The sequence below is a fragment of the Eleutherodactylus coqui genome, chromosome 1, assembly GCF_035609145.1.
Source record: "Eleutherodactylus coqui strain aEleCoq1 chromosome 1, aEleCoq1.hap1, whole genome shotgun sequence".
Taxonomy (NCBI): domain Eukaryota; kingdom Metazoa; phylum Chordata; class Amphibia; order Anura; family Eleutherodactylidae; genus Eleutherodactylus; species Eleutherodactylus coqui.
The window spans coordinates 233576096-233596122 of record NC_089837.1 but is presented as its reverse complement, the minus strand read 5'-3'; the positions used below and the strand labels follow the sequence as shown (position 1 = coordinate 233596122).

Sequence of the window (20027 nt, the reverse complement as noted above, 5' to 3'; positions counted from 1 at the left end):
GGCTGAGTCCCTGGAAGTGTTAGATAGGTCTGCAGGTTTGTCATTGCATATTTTAGACACCAAACAAGTACACCACTCCTGTATAATATTAAGGGCTCGGTTGGATGAGCACTGTTTTCGCGCACTATAGCCACGACAAAAGCTTGGAGCTGCTATAGTGCAGTAAAGATCGCGTGAACGGGCTACTTCAAGCTACGTGAATTAACCCGTTCACACGATCCAAGGTGCGTGCTGCGTGCTTTCAAGGCTCCCATAGGAGTCAATGTAAATCACGCAGCAAAGATAGGACATGCCCTATCTTTACGCGGACCTCAGAGCCGACATGCGAGTTTGCTCTCCCATGTCCTATCTTTTGTTAGGTGCACTGATTCAGCGCACCTAACATTACCTCATGTGAATTCTTCTATAGGAACCTATTGGTTCTTATTAGAAGCGCATTCTGTGCCCTGCTAACAGCCCTAAAACAGCGCTCGTCTGAATGAGGCCTGATGGTGTTTATTTCTAGTAAGTCCTGTAGTAGGTGATCTTTTTGCAGAGCTTCTATGAAGCACATTTCAAAATCCAATATTCTATCTAATACTATATCAGATATGATGTCTGTGAGGTAAAGCAATGAATGCTTTTTTTGTAACGGTGCCTATGTATGCCTAGCTGTAGTATACAGTGTACTAATGACACCTTAACGTATAAAACTAGATCTTTACTACTTAGTGTTTTTATTCATTTATATCAACTCTGATAAGCTGACCCTGGTAATTGCTGCAATAAAATTATTTTATGTTATGTACTTACCAGAATTGAATCAACTATATTCCTAATAGAGAGAAGCGAGGCATGCTTCCAAGCTCCATCTTACTGGAAATGTATGATGTTCCGCATCCTGGATTAGGGATGAGAAAATGCTTGGTACTCAATCTTTTACAGTGACAGAAGACAGAAAGTTAATGCTGCATGCAGTCTGAACCACACTATCTAGTAGACACCACAATGTTTTTTATCTACTTCTCTTACAATATTACTGCAACAATTATGCAACAAGTGCACACTTCATTGGAAATTAAAATTGAAGCAAGGGTTCATTAAATCTCTTAAAATCAGATGTTTGTTCAAACCTATCAATGTAAGGGATATATATGTGTTCAATAAGGTTAGTAAATATTGGTTTATAAGGGTTGGACATATGGTTCAATTAGAGTATTTTCTTACATCTGAAGTGGGGATTCTACTTTCCTGCTCTATTCGGGGAGCAGGAAAGGGGAATCCCCTCGGCCAAACAACTCCGTCTCTGGATGGAACTGTAGAGCACCGGGCAGCCCCATTGACTATAAAGGAGTCCCCCTGCTTCCTGTCAAGCTGGACGGCTTTTGGACAGAAGAAAAAGCACTGCGTGCATGCAGCGTTTTTTCTTCTGGTATTTTCAGCCACATCTGTGACGGAGCCTTCAAGTGGAAATTCCGACACAGATGTGAAACCACCCTTAGATATTTTACATTTTAAGGCCTCAGTCACACGGGTGCATTGGCACCCGTACACCGGTGCCGATATGCCCGTGTGACTGACACCAGCAGACGGCCGTACCTGAAGACGGCCGTCTCTCTGCAGCGCCAGAGGAAAGAACATGTGACCGGCTTCATTGCCGGTCACATGTTCTTTCCTCCGGCGCTACAAAGAGACGTCCGTCTTTAGGTACGTCCGTCTCCTTCCTGCAGTCACACGGGCGCATCGGCGCCGGTGTACAGATGCCGATGCACCCGTGTGACTGAGGCCTAAAAGGGTTGAAATTAGAGAAAAAAGGGTATTTTTTTCAGAAACAGCAGCACCACTCTTTTCCATCAGCTGCTTTTGGTATTGCAGCCTAGTTCCCTTTAAGTCAATGTGGCCCGAATATGGCAACACTACACAAAATATATGGTCTAGAGTGGTGGTGTTTCTGCAAGAACAAAGCATATCTTTTTTATTGTACATTCAATGATGTATAATGAAAGTCTGTCAATCATACTAAGCTGTTTCACCTTCTAACCCACAAGAAAGTAGGATGATGAATAAAACAAAAGTAAACAAATAGAGCAGAATTGGCCACTGGGAAGTTAGTCACACGCCAATGCAAGTGAATCAAGATCAAGGTGTCAGTCATCTTTACCATTAACTTCAATATGATTAGGACTTAAAAGAAACCTGTCAATCCCATAAGCACCATAAACTAAATGACTCCTTTACTTGAGTCAGTGCACATGCACTACCATAGAGAACAATATGTATGCGTGCACTGACTGAGTGACTAAAGGAAAGAATCCAGTATAAGAGGACAAGGGCAGCAGAGTTGGTGCATAAAGTATTCAAAGATATCCTTTATTCCTCTGTGACAAGCAAAAGCAACAACGTTTCGACTCAATAGGAGTCTTTATCAAGCTTTCCTCTGTGAGGTTCGAAAGCTTGCTGTAACATTACGTATTTTTGTTAGCCATTAAAAGGTATCATATCTACAAGATGACTTGGTTTCTCTTGCTCAGGACAATCACATGTTTCCTTTAAGCAGGGAACAGTCAAATAACATCCATAAAAATGGGATTCAGAAGCTGAACTTGTCTTCTAGTCTTGGTTTAAATATGATAAATTCAGTTACACAAATTATATTTTATATTTTAGAAATTCAAAGACCAAAGCCTGAAGTAAAGGAAAAACCAGAGAAAAAAGCCCCCGTCAAAGGTAATAGAAGTGTTCATGACTTGGAATAGTATATGATTACACAGATTTTTCTAGCAAATCAGTAAGCAGCCAATGTGAGCAATGAAATATTAATACTGTACATACAATAAGCACTACTTAGTTTCATACTTTTAAACTATAGAAGGTGCAGAGGATGTTGTAGCGCCCAGGGCTTTGAAGCCTTCAAGGGCCAATGAGTTCTCTCTATCCCATATAAGGAGGCCATTATTATAAATGAAACATAGTTGAGGGCCACTTTCAGGAGATCGTATTTTAGCTCCTTATTTGGTCTGTGTTTTGTTGACTGAGAGTAAATGAGTTGCCGTGTTTTGCTGACTAAAGAGTAAATGTATTTATGTATCTGTTCACATTGATATAATTTTCACGACTGTTATTTTTAAATTTAACATAACCTATTTTGCCTCTGTATTGCTGTTATTTTCTATTGGGCGAAGATTGATTAGTATTTGTCCAGTAGCAAATAAAATATGAGGATAAACATACAGATCAAATACTGGTGAAATACCGATGGGATATGGTCATAATGTCATCTGTAATATGTCTGTAATGCAGATCTGTGTGTTACAATATGCTTATTTGAAACTCTCCCTAAAAACATTTTTTAACTTATCAATGACATACAGTATTAGCAGCAGTAATTCGCCTTCTGTGTTCCATATGTACACTACCTCAATTAAATGGAAAACATTCGGCAAGTCTCTCAGCTATGTAAAAAATCAGCATATAGGACCTACAATAATATCAAGAATTCGTTCCTCTCTAATCAAATAAATGGAAGTTATAAAACCAATGAATGAGAGTTGGTGCATGCCATGGCACTTCTCGTAAATTGGGACCACTACCTGTTTGTTCTTGGTGGTCCAGCTGTTGAATCCTCAGTAATCTGACATTTACAGTATGATTGGTTTGATTGATAGGTCACTTTAATAGCTTACTACCTTTTACATACAGTTGGGTTATATTTTTATATGTATTTATGTTCTTCAACTATTTGTATACTTTACTATTTGTAAATTACCCAAGGTGTGGCTTGTTGGGCTTCCAGGGATAGGTGAACCTCCCTGTAGAACTGGGACGCATGTTTGCATCATTAGGAAAAAGTCCCAACAGTTCAGGACAACTCCTTTAACTTTAAGCAGAAAACTTGTAGTTTACATGAAAAAAGTCAATAGGAGGTCAGTGTTTTTGCAGACATTATTTGTTCCTTCCTACAGCTGTGGAAATTACATTTAGCAGGAGTCCAACCACTTACCACATTCACTTAGTTACCAGCCAGATTTTTTGATGACCTTTGTCAAGTGAGCTTTGAGTCAGTTTTGCTGTAGGAATAAGGACTAATTTTGGAACATCAGTACAGCACATCATATTTTACCAGCTACTTAACCTCATCTTCCTATAATATCCGTACAGGCTGCCCATCTGGCTAGTAACTTAACAGACACAAGTGATATCAGTAAGAGAGCATGATACATAATCTTGGTCTAAAGCCTTAACGAATGTCACCGCAAGCAGGATCACTCTAACAGCAGCAACTTCAGCTGTTCTCATCAATCTCAACTCTCCAGTGGGAAATGACAGTGACAAAACATTGGCGATGAAGTGTCTCGTTCTTCATAGCAGGCGCATACAGTGAATATAATAGCATTTTTAAGTTTCCATAATGTTGCTAAACCATTTTCACTTACTAACCTGGGCAAGGAAAATGTGGTAAACACATACTAAAAATGTATGAATCAAGTAGCTGAGAACAATCATTGTTTTCTATTGAACAAATATGACTATGTAGTATATTTTCTGTGATAAATACAAAGATATGAGATAGATATTTTATCACATATAGATATGTCTTTTATCTATCTATCTGTCTCATATCTATCTATTAGAGATGAGCGAGCACCAAAATGCTCGGGTGCTCGTTACTCAAGTCGAACTTTCAGTGAAGCTCGAGAGTTCGTTTCGAGTAACGAACCTCATTGAAGTCAATGGGCGACTCGAGCATTTTTGTATATCGCCGATGCTCGCTAAGGTTTTCATTTGTGAAAACCTGGGAAATTCAAGAAAGTGATGGGAACGACACAGAAACGGATAGGGCAGGCGAGGGGCTACATGTTGGGCTGCATCTCAAGTTCCCAGGTCCCACTATTAAGCCACAATAGTGGCAAGAGTGAGACCCCCCCACCCCCTCGCACTGTCAGCGTAAAGATCGTTCTCCTCTGCCACAGCTGTAACAGCTGTGGCAGAGAAGAACGATGTTAGCCCATTGAATTCAATGGAGCCGGCAATACAGCCGGCTCCATTAAAAGCAATGGGCTGCCGGCGATCGCGGGATGAATTGTCGGGAAGGGCTTATATATTTAATTGCAATTCATCCAGAAATGTGTAAAAAGAAATATATATATATATATACTCACCTGGTCCCGGCAGACGGAGTTCAGCGCGGCCGGCGGCAGTCCTCCTGAACTGCTCTGAACAGTTGTGAGTAGTATTCAGCTGCCGGGGATTTAAAATCCGATTGGTCCCTGCACTGAGCCAATGAGAGGCAGCAGTCACTCACCCATTCATGAATTCATGAATGGGTGTGAGAGTGAGACCTGCCTCTGATTGGTCAGGCTGTGACCAATCAGAGGCAGCTCATTCAGCAGGCGCGGATTTTAAATCCCCGGCTGCTAAATACTACTCACAGCTGTTCAGAGCAGTTCAGGAGGACTGCCGCAGGCCACGCTGAACTCCGTCTGCCGGGACCGGGTGAGTATATATATTTTTTTTATTTTTACACATTTCTGGATGAATTGCAGGGAAGGGCTTATATATTTAAGCCCTTCCCGACAATTCATCCCACGATCGCCGGCAGCCCATTGCTTTCAATGGAGCCGGCTGTATTGCCGGCTCCATTGAATTCAATGGGCTAACATAGTTCTGCCGGGACAAGGTGAGTATATATTTTTTTTATTTTTACACATTTCTGGATGAATTGCAGGGAAGGGCTTATATATTTAAGCCCTTCCCGCAATTCATCCCGCACTCGCCGGCAGCCCATTGCTTTCAATGGAGCCGGCTGTATTGCCGGCTCCATTGAATTCAATGGTCAGTGCTCGTTTAATCGAGACGAATACCGCATGGTGCTCGTCTCGAGTAACGAGCATCTCGAGCACCCTAATACTCGAACGAGCATCAAGCTCAGACGAGTATGCTCGCTCATCTGTACTATCTATCTATCTATCTATCTATCTCATATCTATCTATCTATCTATCTATCTATCTATCTATCTATCTATCTATCTATCTATCTATCTATCTATCTATCTATCTCTCTATCTCTCTCATATCTATCTATCTCCTATCTATCTATCTATCTATCTATCTATCTATCTATCTCCTCCTTCTGCCCCCTGTCTCACTTCCCTACTCAAGTCTCATAGTATAACCACAAGTCACTTAAACTTCAGGGATATCAATTTGCCCAGTTATTAAGCATAAGTGATTGTGAATCAATGTCAGCTGCTTTGCTGCAAATAAAGGTGACAACAAGTGCACTGGAGAAGGCAGCAGAGCAACCCCTAAAAAGGGAATGATTTGCAGGTGATGGTTACAGATAATTACACTCTTTTTATCCTTCATGACCGATTCTTCTCTAGCTCTGCGTTTTGCTAGTATCCTTGTCACTATCGGTAGTCAAAAACAGACTCTATTAGGATGGCATGAAGGTCCAGCACCCTGTGCTTATAGCCCATTACTGTGCAGCTCAATCAGCATTCACTAGACAACACCAAAATTAGCAGGTTTGTCATTGACGCCACCGTTGCCTTCACAGATAAGTGCAGGTTGATACTGAGCACATGTGACATATTTTAAAGAGTTTGGAAATTATAGTATTTCCCTAATTTTTTGAGCAGTGTAAGATACACAGTACCGTGCAAAGGTTTTAGGGCTTAGTCACACGGGCACATCTGGGCTCCGATGCGCCCATCTTTCTGCAGGATAAGTGCGGAGAAAGAACACATGACTGGCTCCATAACCACAGATCTTCTGTGGATGTAGGCTTGTTCGAACCCCTCTGTCTCTTCATGTGAACCCAGACTTATTAGATGATGTTGAGATCAGGGCTCTGTGGGGACCACATCATCACTTCCAGGACTTACTGTTCTTCTTTACACTGAAGATAGTTCTTTAATGACATTGGCTGGATGATTGAGGTTGTTGTCCTGTTTCCTGCTGCAGAATAAATTTGGAGTAAATCAGACGCCTTCTATTTTTGAGGAAAAAAAAAACTAATTTTGCAGCATTTTTCCACAACTGCTTTTACACAATCCTGTATATATGCACATTTTTAAACTTTACTTGTGATACAGTACCAGGAATCACTAAAGGCATCATTTAGTTTGTCTTCTAAACCCCACACATTTCTTGATTTATTGTCTTCAGACCCATCTTCTTGAACCATATAGCTCAGAGTCTACAGTGCCACATTGCAGGATGGATTAATCCCATTAGGATGCGGCCCTTTTTTTCCATTTTCATTTTTTCCTCCCCCCTTTTAAAAACCATGACTCTTTTATTTATCCATCGACGTAGCTGTATACGGGCGTGTTCCTTGCAGGATGAGTTGTATTTTTCAATTTATATTTAATGTACCACATAATTTACTGAAAAACTTAAAAACAATTCTAAGTGGAGTGAAATGGAAAGAAAAACAAAATTCTGCTATCTTCAGATGCGTCTTGTTTCTACAGCATACACAACATGCAAAAAAATGACATGATAACTTTATTCTATGGGTCAGTATGATTACTATGATATCAGACATAGCTTGATAGGCAATCTGCAATGGCAGACATGGGGCCTTTCAGAATCCCCCCGGCTGCCATGGCAAACACACACCATATAGCAATCTCATCACAGGGGTGGCATTGTGGGACCCCTGAACATTGATCGGGTCATTTAGATTGCCATTTAAAGTGTTAAAAACTCCAATCAGCGGCGCGGCTTATCAGAGCTGTTGCAGGCAGATGTGCCTGTAAGGAACAGCCGGCAGCCGCATTGAATGGAGCCAGATCAACCTGCGATCCCCCTCCATACAAACCACAAACCTGCAGGACATAAATATGTACATCCTGTAGGATTAAGGGATTAAAGGATTTTCCGCACAAATACTATAGGTGAACCATTCTCATGATACATCATGAATAGTTGATCGATGAAGTCTGCTGCTAGGGACCCCAGCCAATCAGTTGATCAGGTGCCCATTGTCCGCACTGCAATACACAGAGTTCTGAGGAGAAGCAGTTGGCTCCAGACCCTATGTAGTGGCAGGCACCCATAATTGCAGGCGCAGCTCTGATTAAAATCAATGGCAGCAGCGCCTGCAATTACAAGTGCTGACCATTACACAGGGGTCAAAGCCAACTGGTTCCGCTCTGACCCCTGTGAATTGCTGCGTTGACAGCAGGCGGACCTTAGCTGATCAATACTGATGACCTATCTTGAGCATAGATCATTAATAGTATTTTTATAGAAAACCCCTTTAAATAATATTACTGTACATCTTTTTACAATTCTCTTCATGGCTATTAAACAAAAGTGACCCGTGGCCCTATAGATTGTGGATAAAAATGATATGTGCAATTTGTTCAATTGAAGATTACAGCAATGCAACATTTCAGAAATCAAATTATGAGAGCTATGAGGTCTTCGAGTAATGGTCTGGCAACAAAAAAGAAATGGAGAGCTGGGAGAATATGTTCAGACTGAATGAAATCAGGACCAAGGAATGCTGTGCCAATAAGGTCTGTCTATGTGGCTGAACATTATTATTAGCAGTGGTGATAGCCAACAGCTGAAGTAGCACATTGTTGCAGCCTGATTCAATATGTTCCAAATGATTAGCAGCTTCGAAACATATGAGCTCAAGGCCTGAAGCACTGAGCCGTATGTCCAGAACATTTTCACATTATACAATTTTATACTTTAAACACAAATTATTACTCGAATATTGCCATATGTAAAGCGTCCACTTGCAATCTGTTTTGTATATTTATGTAATGTTGAGGATGACTATAATTCATATTAATTAAATGTTTATTTTTAAGATGATTGTTTGCATGTCTCTCTAGTGAAAAATAACATAGGGGATGGCTTATATTTTATTAGTAGGAAGCTATTCTTCCCTATTTAATTTGTTTATTTACTATATTTCCTTTTTCTTATATACCGTATATACCGGCGTATAAGACGACTTTTGAACCCCGAAAAATCTGCTCTGCAGTCGGGGGTCGTCTTATGCGCCGGTAATACAAAAAAAAAAAAGTGTAAAAAAAAAAAATTTATTACTCACCTCCCCCGGCGTTCTGTCGCGCTCCGGCAGGATGTCGCTCGCTCCGGCAGGCTGTCGCTCGCTCCTCGTCCCCGGCGCAGCATAGCTTTCTGAATGCGGGGCTTGAGATCCCCGCTTCCAGAAAGCTAATACACACGCCGGTAGCCATGACAGCATTGAATGGCTGTGATTGGCTGAAGGCGCACGTGTTAGCAATCACACCCATTCAATGATGTCATTGAATAGTGTGATTGGCTGAAGCCACGTGCGCCTTAGCCAATCACAGCCATTCAATGATGTCATGGCTGCCGGCGTGTGTATTAGCTTTCTGGAAGCGGGGATCTCAAGCCCCGCATTCAGAAAGCTATGCTGCGCCGGGGACGAGGAGCGAGCGACAGCCTGCCGGAGCGAGCGACATCCTGCCGGAGCGCGACAGAACGCCGGGGGAGGTGAGTAATGAAATTATTTTTTTTTCTCCACTGAATACCGGCGTATAAGGTGACAGTTGGGGGGTCGTCTTATACGCCCCGTCGCCTTATACGCCGGTATATACGGTACAGTGGTGCTTGAAAGTTTGTGAACCCTTCAAAATTTTCTATATCTCTACTTATATTTAATCTAAAATACATCAGATTTTCACACAAAAACCTAAAAGTAGATAAAGAGAACCAAATCAGACAAATAAGTCAAAATATTAGACATAGTAATTTATTTATTGAGAAAAAGTATCTATTATCACTCGTCTGTGAGTGGCAAAGGAATGTGAACCTTTGGAATTAGCAGATAATTTGAAGGTGAAATTAGAGTCAAGTATTTTCAATCAATGGGATGACAATCTGGTGTGAGTGGGCGACCTGTTTTTTTTTTTTTTTTTAAAGAAATGAGATCTATTAAAGTCTGTTACGTTTGTGAAAATGTATCATGACATGAACAAAGGAGATTTCTGAGGATCTCAGAAGAAGAGCTGTTAATGTTTCTCAAGCTGTAAAATGCTACAAAACTATCTCTGAAGAGTTTGGACTCCACCAATTCACAATCAGACAGAATATATACAAATGGAGAAAATTCAAGACCCTTATTACCTTCCCCAGGAATGGCTGTTCAACAAGGATCACACCAAATGCAAGGCAAATAAAAGTCCACAAGGTCACAAAAGAACCCAAGGTGAACTTTATGCAATTTAAAGCCTTTCTCACATTAGCTAATTGTAATGTTCATGAGTCGACTACCAAGAGGACACTGAACAACAATGGTGTGTATGCCAGAAAGCAACTGCTCTCCAAAAAGAACACTGATGCCCTTCTTTAGTTTGATATGGTTCACCTGAACAAGCCAGATGGCAATAGGAACAATGTTTTGTGGATAGATGAGACCAAAATAGAGCTCTTTGGCTTAAAAAAGAAGCAATATGTTTGGAGAAATTGTGCACAAAAAAACTCATACTGTCTGGGAAAGACAACGCTGCTAGTATCATGGTTTAGGCATTTTTTGCTGCATTTGGGCCAGAACGGCTTGCCATTATTGATAAAACAATGAATTCAAAATTGTGTCAGCAAATATTAAAGGAAAATGTCAGGACATACCGTATGTCTGTGAGCTGAAGCTCAAGAGAACATGGTGCATGCAGCAAGACGATGACCGAAAACACACAAGTCATACTGTAAAAGCATGGTTAAAGAAGTATAAAGTTTTGGAATTACCAAGTTAAAGTCCTGATGTTCATCCTATAAAAAAAGGACATGAAGCAAGCAGTTAATGTGAGGAAACCCAACAACATAACAGAGTTAAAGCTGTTTTGTATGGAAAAATGGGCTAAAAATTCTCCAACCTGATGTGCGGGACTAATTAATAATTACCAGAAATGTGCAAATGCAGTTATTGCTACATAAGGGGGTCAGACCAGTTACTGAAAGCAAAAATTCACATACTTTTGCCACTCACAGTCAAGCGATATTGGCTCATTTTCCTCAATAAATGACCAACTCCAATATTTTTTATTCATTTATTTGATTTAGTTCTCTTTATCTACTTTTAGGACTTGTGTGAACATTAGAGATGAGCGAGCACCAAAATGCTTGGGTGCTCGTTACTCGAGTCGAACTTCCCGCGATGCTAGAGGGTTCGCTTCGAGTAACGAACCCCATTGAAGTCAAAGGCGACCCGAGCATTTTTGTATGGGACCTATGCTCCACTAAGGTTTTCATTTGTGAAAATCTGGGAAATTCAAGAAAGTGATGGGTACGACACAGAAACGGATAGGGCAGGCGAGGGGCTACATGTTGGGCTGCATCTCAAGTTCCCAGGTCCCACTATTAAGCCACAATAGCGGCAAGAGTGCCTCCCCCCAACAATTTTTACTTCTGAAAAACCCTCATTAGCAAGCATACCTTAGCTAAGCACCACACTACCTCCAACAAAGCACAATCACTGCCTGCATGACACTCCACTGCCACTTCTCCTGGGTAACATGCTGCCCAACTGCCCATTTCAGTAATACTAGCAGTCAAGACAGGCCCCGGTAACAATTCCGAAGCAGCAGTATACGGGGAGCACAGTATTAGTTTCATTTCAGTAGTAGTAGCAGTCTAGACAGGCCCCAGTAACATATCACTAGCAGCAGTATAGGGGGAGCACAGTATTAGTTCCATTTCAGTAGTAGTAGCAGTCTAGACAGGCCCCAGTAACATATCACTAGCAGCAGTATAGGGGGAGCTCAGTCTTAGTTCCATTTCAGTAATAGTAGCAGTCAAGACAGGGCCCAGTAACAATTCCGAAGCAGAAGTATAGGGGGAGCACAGTATTAGTTCCATTTCAGTAGTAGTAGCAATCAAGACAGGCCACAGTAACATTCCTGTTGCAGCATTTTAGGGAGATAACCGTCTCTTTCACATTTCAGTAGTTGCAGTATAGACAAGGCCCCAGTTACATTTATGTAGCAAAAGTGTAGGCCAACCCCACACGCCGTGCTGTACTATGAGTGCAGGCGAAGCCCATAAAAATTACTAGGATTACACTGTAGGCGAGGGCCCAAAAAAATTGGTGTACCAACAGTACTAATGTACCTCAGAAAAATTGCCGATGCCCAACTAAGAGGGTAGGTGAAACCCTTTAATCGCTTTGGTTACTGTGGCTTAATTTGTAACTAGGCCTGAAGGCAGCCCAGTTAAAATAAAAATTGGTTCAGGTGCAAGTTTCAACGCCTTAATGAGAATTGAAACATATAAACATTGTTTACAAAAGTAATATGACTGAGCCTTGTGGGCCTAAGAAAAATTGCCCGTTCGGCGTGATTACGTGAGGTTTCAGGAGGAGGAGCAGTAGGAGGAGGATGAATATAATACACAGATTGATGAAGCTAAAAGGTCCCTGTTTTTTATGGTGATAGAGAACGATGCTTCCATCCGCGGGTGCAGCCTACGTATAGTTTAGGTACCGCTGCTGTCCGCTGGTGGAGAAGAGAAGTCTGGGGAAATCCAGGCTTTGTTCATACTTATGAATGTAAGCCTGTCGGCACTGTCAATTGACAGGCGGGTACGCTTATCCGTGATGATTCCCCCAGCCGCACTAAACACCCTCTCTGACAAGACGCTAGCTGCAGGGCAAGCAAGCACCTCCAGGGCATACAGCGCGAGTTCAGGCCACGTGTCCAGCTTCGACACCCAGTAGTTGTAGGGGGAAGAGGCATCACGGAGGAGGGTCGTGCGATCAGCTACGTACTCCCTCACCATCCTTTTACAGTGCTCCTGCCGACTCAGCCTTGACTGGGGAGCGGTGACACAGTCTTGCTGGGGAGCCATAAAGCTGGCAAAGGCCTTGGAGAGTGTTCCCCTGCCTGCGGTGTACATGCTGCCTGATCTCCGCGCCTCCCCTGCTACCTGGCCCTCGGAACTACGCCTTCTGCCACTAGCACTGTCGGATAGGAATTTTACCATCAGTTTGTCGACCAGGGTCCTGTGGTATAGCATCACTCTCGAACCCCTTTCCTCTTTGGGTATGAGAGTGGATAGGTTCTCCTTATACCGTGGGTCGAGCAGTGTGTACACCCAGTAATCCGTAGTGGCCAGAATGCGTCTAACGCGAGGGTCACGAGAAAGGCATCCTAACATGAAGTCAGCCATGTGTACCTGTACGCAACACATGGCTGTCCTCACTAGGAAGATCACTTTCAGGATCCACCTCCTCCTCAGGCCATACACGCTGAGAGGATGAAGGAGAGCAGCATGGGTACCCTCAGCAGTGGGCCCGGCTGTCTCTTCCCCCTGCTCCTCCTCATGCTCCTCCCCCTCCTCTTCCTCCTCCTCAACCCGCTGAGATATAAACATGAGGGTGCTCTGACTATCCAGCGACATACTGTCTTCCCCCGCCTCCGTTTCCGAGCGCAAAGCGTCTGCCTTTATGCTTTGCAGGGAACTTCTCAAGAGGCATAGCAGAGGAATGGTGACGCTAATGATTGCAGCATCGCCGCTCACCATCTGGGTAGACTCCTCAAAGTTTCCAAGGACCTGGCAAATGTCTGCCAACCAGGCCCACTCTTCTGTAAAGAATTAAGGAGGCTAAACTCCCACTACGCCGCACATGTTGGAGTTGGTATTCCACTATAGCTCTACGCTGCTCATAGAGCCTGGCCAACATGTGGAGCGTAGAGTTCCACCGTGTGGGCACGTCGCACAGCAGTCGGTGCACTGGCAGATTAAACCGATGTTGCAGGGTCCGCAGGGTGGCAGCGTCCGTGTTGGACTTGTGGAAATGTGCGCTGACCCGGCACACCTTTCCGAGCAGGTCTGACAAGTGTGGGTAGCTTTTCAGAAAGCGCTGAACCACCAAATTAAAGACGTGGGCCAGGCATGGCACGTGAGTGAGGCTGCCGAGCTGCAGAGCCGCCACCAGGTTACGGCCGTTGTCACACACGACCATGCCCAGTTGGAGGCTCAGCAGCGAAAGCCAGCGGTCGGTCTGCTCTGTCAGACCCTGCAGCAGTTCGTGGGCCGTGTGCCTCTTCTCTCCTAAGCTGAGTAGTTTCAGCACGGCCTGCTGATGCTTGCCCACCGCTGTGCTGCCACACCGCGTGACACCGACTGCTGGCAACGTGCTGCTGCTGACACATCTTGATTGCGAGACAGAGGTTGCATAGGAGGAGGAGGAGGAGAAGGAGGGCGGTTTAGTAGAGGAAGCATACACCGCCGCAGATACCAGCACCGAGCTGGGGCCCGCAATTCTGGGGGTGGGTAGGACGTGAGTGGTCCCAGGCTCTGACTCGGTCCCAGCCTCCACTAAATTCACCCAATGTGCCGTCAGGGAGATACAGTGGCCCTGCCACCGCCATCATGTTTTTGAAAGCCTCCGTTTCCACAAGCCTATACGGCAGCATCTCCAGGCTGATCAATTTGGCTATGTGCACGTTTAACGCTTGAGCGTGCGGATGCGTAGCGGCGTACTTGCACTTGCGCTCAAACCGTTGCGCTAGCGACGGTTGGACGCTGCGCTGAGAGACATTGCTGGATGGGGCTAAGGACAGCGGAGGTGAGGGTGTGGGTGCAGGCCGGGAGACGGTCGTGCCTGTGTCCTGAGAGGGGGGTTGGATCTCAGTGGCAGGTTGGGGCACAGGGGGAGAGGCAGTGGTGCAAACCGGAGGCGGTGAACGGCCTTCGTCCCACCTTGTGGGGTGCTTGGCCATCATATGCCTGCGTATGCTGGTGGTGGTGAGGCTGGTGGTGGTGGCTCCCCGGCTGATCTTGGCGCGACAAACCTTGCACACAACAGTTCGTCGGTCGTCTGCACTCTCAGTGAAAAACTGCCAGACCTTTGAGCACCTCGTCCTCTGCAGGGTGGCATGGCATGAGGGGGCGCTTTGGGAAACAGTTGGTGGATTATTCGGTCTGGCCCTGCCTCTACCCCTGGCCACCGCACTACCTCTTCCAACCTGCCCTGCTGCTGCCCTTGCCTCCCCCTCTGAAGACCTGTCCTCAGTAGGCTTAGCAAACCAGGTGGGGTCAGTCACCTCATCGTCCAGCTGCTCTTTCTCCGAATCCTCTGTGCGCTCCTCCCTCGGACTTACTGCCCTTACTACTACCTCACTGATAGACAACTGTGTCTCATCGTCATCGTCCTCCTCACCCACTGAAAGCTCTTGAGACAGTTGCCGGAAGTCTCCAGTCTCCTCACCCGGATCCCGGGAACTTTCCAAAGGTTGGGCATCGGTCATGAGAAACTCCTCAGGTGATAGAGGATCCATTTTTTCGCACTCAAGGCCGAGACCCGAGAACAGTTCCTGGGAGCCTGCCTGCTCTTCTGAATGTGTCATTTGCTGGGAGGGAGGAGGCTGGGAGAAGGAAGGAGCAGCAGCCAGAGGATTCAGGAATGCAGCAGTGGACGGCATAGAAGACTGAGTGGTGACGGTGGATAGTTTGCTGGATGCACTTTCTGCCATCCACAACAGGACCTGCTCACACTGCTCAGTTTCTAATAAAGGTCTACCGTGTGGACCCATTAATTGTGAGATGAATGTGGGGACCCCTGAAACTTGCCTTTCTCCTAATCCCGCAGCAGTTGGCTGCGATACACCTGGATCAGGAGCTCGGCCTGTGCCCACACCCTGACTTGGGCCTCCACGTCCTCGCCCGCGTCCATGTCCTCTAGGCCTACCCCTACCCCTCAGCATGGTGTATTACGAGTAGAGCAGAAACAGAACGCTGTAATTAAATGTGCCGCTTATTGGCCTGTGGTTGGAGGCTGACTTCGCTTACGGAACGCACAGCAGAGCCAAGAAACAATTATGCGCAAGCCTGTAGTGAGACCTAGGTGCGTATGACTGAGCTACTGGAATTCACAGCGAAGAACCAGTCAAGTAGCCAAAGGCCAGTGGTAGGCCTTAAGTATTTTGCTTCAATTTTTTAAAATGGTGAGGTGAAAAACCAGACAGACACCGTATGCAGCGTATATATGTATACTCTTTCCCTCTGGCGGGATGACGGCGATCATGTAACGGACACAGGAGAGCCAGGAAACAATTATGCGCAAGCCTGCTACAACGCTTAGCTGGGTAATAATGAGCGACTACCACCCCCAGCAGACACGCAGTAAACTGTACACAGTCACAGGCTTGGCTGGGTAATAATGAGCGACTACTACCCCCAGCAGATACGCAGTAAACTGAAGACGGTCACAGGCAGCCCAAATATAGTATTTTTTTCCAATTTTTGGGAAAAAGCCCACTGCCTATATAGCCTGTATATGGATTTCCCTGTTGGAGGATGACTGTGGTTATTGAAAGCACAGTGCAGCCAGAAAAAATTATGCGCAAGGCTGCAGTAACACCTAGCTGGGTAATAGTGAGCGACTACTACCCCCAGCAGACACGCAGTAAACTGAACACGGTCACAGGCAGCCCAAAGATTTTTTTTTCCATTTTTTTTGAAAAAGCCCACTGTCTATATAGCCAGTATATCTCTTTCCCTGTACCACTGTCCCTGCCTCGCCAGTACTGCACCTTTACTCAGTAAAATGACAGCAGACTGAGGACGCTATGGTCTGCACGCCCGATATACAAAAAAAAAAAAAGTGCAAAACTGCTAAAATCAGCCTCAACAGTACTGCACACGGTCAGATGTGGCCCTAAGAAGGACCGTTGGGGTTCTTGAAGATGAAGATAACAGCCTAACACTCTCCCTATAGCAGCTACAGCAAGATGGCACTTTCCCTAATGTCTCTCAGCGTGCATCTGTGGCGAGCCGCAGCCAGCCCCAGTTTATATACTCGGGTGTCACCTGATCTCCCCAGCCACTCACTGCAGGGGGGTGGGATAGGGCTGGAACCTCACAGGAGGAAGTTGTAATGCCTTCCCTGTGTTTCTATTGGCCAGAAAACGGCACAGACTTTTCTGGGAAGAAAATGGAAGTGACTCGAACACCGCGTGGTGCCCGTCTCGAGTAACGAGCATCTCGAGTACCCTAATGCTCGAACGAGCATCAAGCTCGGACGAGTATGCTCGCTCATCTCTAGTGAACATCTAATGAAGTTGTATGTCATATATGAAGAAATATGGAAAATGCTAAAGGGCTGACAAACTTTCAAGCACCACTGTAGCCCTAATCTATTGTGCAGCACTATACAGATGTTGTTTCATACATCAGTTCCAGACCCCAATGAAGCTGACAGTTTACTTTCTCTACAGTATATTAAAAATATACCAATTTTATAGGAAACCAATTAACTCAGTTTTTGTCGGGAATCTGGAGTACCCCAAGGGAACCCCCATGCACATGGGGGAAAACAAACACACTTTTATAGAGGCTGTATGTAACTAAGTAACATAGTAACATAATATGTAAGGCTTAAAAAAAGACCTAGGTCCATCCAGTTCAGATTATTATTCCCCAAGGTTTATCCGGAGAAAGACAAAAAAAACTAATAAGGTACAAGCAATTTTTCTCATTTTATGGGAAAACAAATTCCTTGCCGACTCCAATCTGGCAATCAGAATAACTGCTCGATCAATTATTCCTTCTGAAGTAATTAGTGACTATAAAATGCCATATTGTGTGACTCAGAAAAGGCGTCCAGGCCCTTCTTCAACTCTTTTAGTGAGTGCGCCATCACCATGTCCTTAGGGTGCGTTCAGACGAGCGTGTTTTGGTGCGTACTTAGGTGCGTTCATACGTCCGCACCTAGGTACGAGCAAAGGCACGCGTGAACACAGCTGCTCTGCCGGTCCCCTGCATTCTTTTCCAGGGAAGGGTTTTACATATAAGCCCTTCCGTGAAAAAGAAACATTTTAGTGCAAAACAAAAAAGAATAAAAAAAAAACTTACCTGTCTGCCGCTGCTGTGACCCCCACAGGCATGAAGAACACATCTGCCGCATGCGGCCGATGTATCCTTCACCCCCGCTAGTTAAGAGAATTCCCTGCTGCTACATCTGCCACATCTGTGGCCGATGCAGCAAAAGGAATTCTTCAATTCTCAACCGCAGCTGTCACACATGACAGCTGCGGTAGAGAATCCTGCTGCCAGCATCCTGTCAATGGCTTTTCAGGGAAGGGCTTCATAAGCCCTTCCCTGAAAAGCCATTTAAAATAGTGCAAAAAAAAAAAAAAAACAATTCTCACCTCCCTTCAGCTGCCGGGGCTCCGCCGCGACTTCTAGCTCTGTCCCCGGCTCTGTAGTTCTGAGCTATCAGCAGCCGGGGACTTAAAATCCCCACCTGCTGGTAGCTCTGATTGTGGTTGGCTGAATTGCTTCAGCCATTCACAATCAGAGCTACTAGCAGGAGGGGATTTTAAATCCCCGGCTGCTGATAGCTCAGCAGCACTACAGAGCAGGGGACAGCGGCAGAAGTCCCCGCTGAGCCCCGGCAGCTGTCAGTGGCTTTGCAGGGAAGGGCTTCATAAGCCCTTCCCTGAAAAGCCTTTTAAGATAGTAAAAAAAAAATTAAAAAAAGGTACTCACCTCCCTCCTGCTGTCCCCTGCACTGTGGTGCTGAACTGCTGATCTATCAGCAGCCGGGGATTTAAAATCCCCGCCTGCTGAAAGAGTTGTATGTAATTGGCTGAGGTCAGCCAATCACAGGCAACTCTCACCTGTCATTCATTCGGGGAGAGTTGACTGTGATTGGCTGAGCACTAGATCAGCACCACAGTGCAGGGGACAGCAGGAGAACACGCGGCTGTGCCCCGGCAGCTAAAGGGAGGTGAATATCTATTTTTTTTTTTTTTTTAAATCACTTTTAATTGATTTCCAGGAAAGGGCTTATATGTAAAACCCTTGCCTGAAAAACAATTCAGGTGTGCCACAGACCATTGTCTTCAATGGAGCCGCCGGCAGCAGAAGCGGCTCTATTGAAGAAAATGCCAGCATTTTTTTTTTTTACACTAAAACCTTTCTTTTTCAGGGAAGGGCTTATATGTATAGTCCTTCCCTGAAAAGGAATGCAGGGAGCCGCAGGTCATTGTTTTCAATGGAGCCGCCGGCAGCAGCCACGGATCCATTGAAAACAATGCAAGCATTCCCTATGGTGCACGCATGTCCTATCTTTGCAGGCACGCACCTGCAAAGTACGGACATGTGCACACACCATAGGGAATGCAGTGTTGTAAATACAAGCGTGTTTTTGTGCATGCGTATGCACTGCTCTTACTGTAAAGAACCCCCTTCTATGTTGGTGTAGAAGCTTTATTTCTTCGATTTGTTAAAATTTCCCCCTTGTTACAGTCATTGTCCTTGGTATAAATAGATCAAGGAGAGATCTGTGCGTTGTCCCCCAATATATTTATTCATAGTTATTAGTTTTTTTTTCTAAACTAAATAACACCAATTTTGATAACCTCTCTGAGTATTGTAGTCCGCCCATTCCATTTATTAACTTAGTTATCCGCCTTTGAACCCGCTCAATGCCTGATAGGTCCTTCTTGAGTGCCAGTGCCCAAAACTGTACACAATATTCCATGTCTGACCAGTGACTTGTAATTTTATTCTGACCTCTTTTAATCCTCGATCAGATTAAAATAAAAACTGGGGAGCTACAAGAGGCAGTGCTAACCGTTGAGCTAATTTGCTTTCAGTGACATGTGTAGAAAGAATTACATACAAGCCATACCTTTTGTTATTTTGCATTAATCGTATAATTCAGTGTCAGCTGTGGCAGAGTATTCTTTCATACCCTCTGCAGTCCTCTCATCACTGAACACTGTGACAGTGCTGTCACAGTGTTCAGTGATGAGGGGACTCCCTGAGGGGATTAACGGGACCCTCAGAAAGTCCCCTCATCCCCACGGGGACTATGGGGTTTACAGTGGGATATTTAAAAGGTGCTTATGGCCAGAAGCACCTTTAAATGCCCTGTTGTAAGCAGCGGGGAATCTGTTTTGTGTGCAGGAGTTTCCACTAACTCCTGTATCCATAGGAGTCAAAGGAAACTTCGGCAAAGTGCACACCTATGTCCTATCTTTTTTTAGGTGCACGCTGTTTTGCGCTGCTAATTCCGTGCATATGAACAC

General features: G+C 44.8%; 1 protein-coding gene across 26 annotated transcripts in view; it reads left to right on the top strand.

Annotated features, from left to right (window-relative positions):
• The window catches only part of TRDN (triadin), a 630780-nt gene that overhangs the window by 100585 nt on the left and 510168 nt on the right, over positions 1–20027 (top strand). For all 26 annotated transcript variants that reach the window (XR_010793132.1, XM_066606567.1, XM_066606610.1 and 23 more), the window contains one exon: positions 2647–2706. Coding sequence is in view for 25 of the 26 variants with exons in the window: in XM_066606567.1 (XP_066462664.1) it covers positions 2647–2706 (60 nt within the window). In the remaining variant the exon portion in view is untranslated. The remainder of the gene's footprint in view (positions 1–2646; positions 2707–20027) is intronic.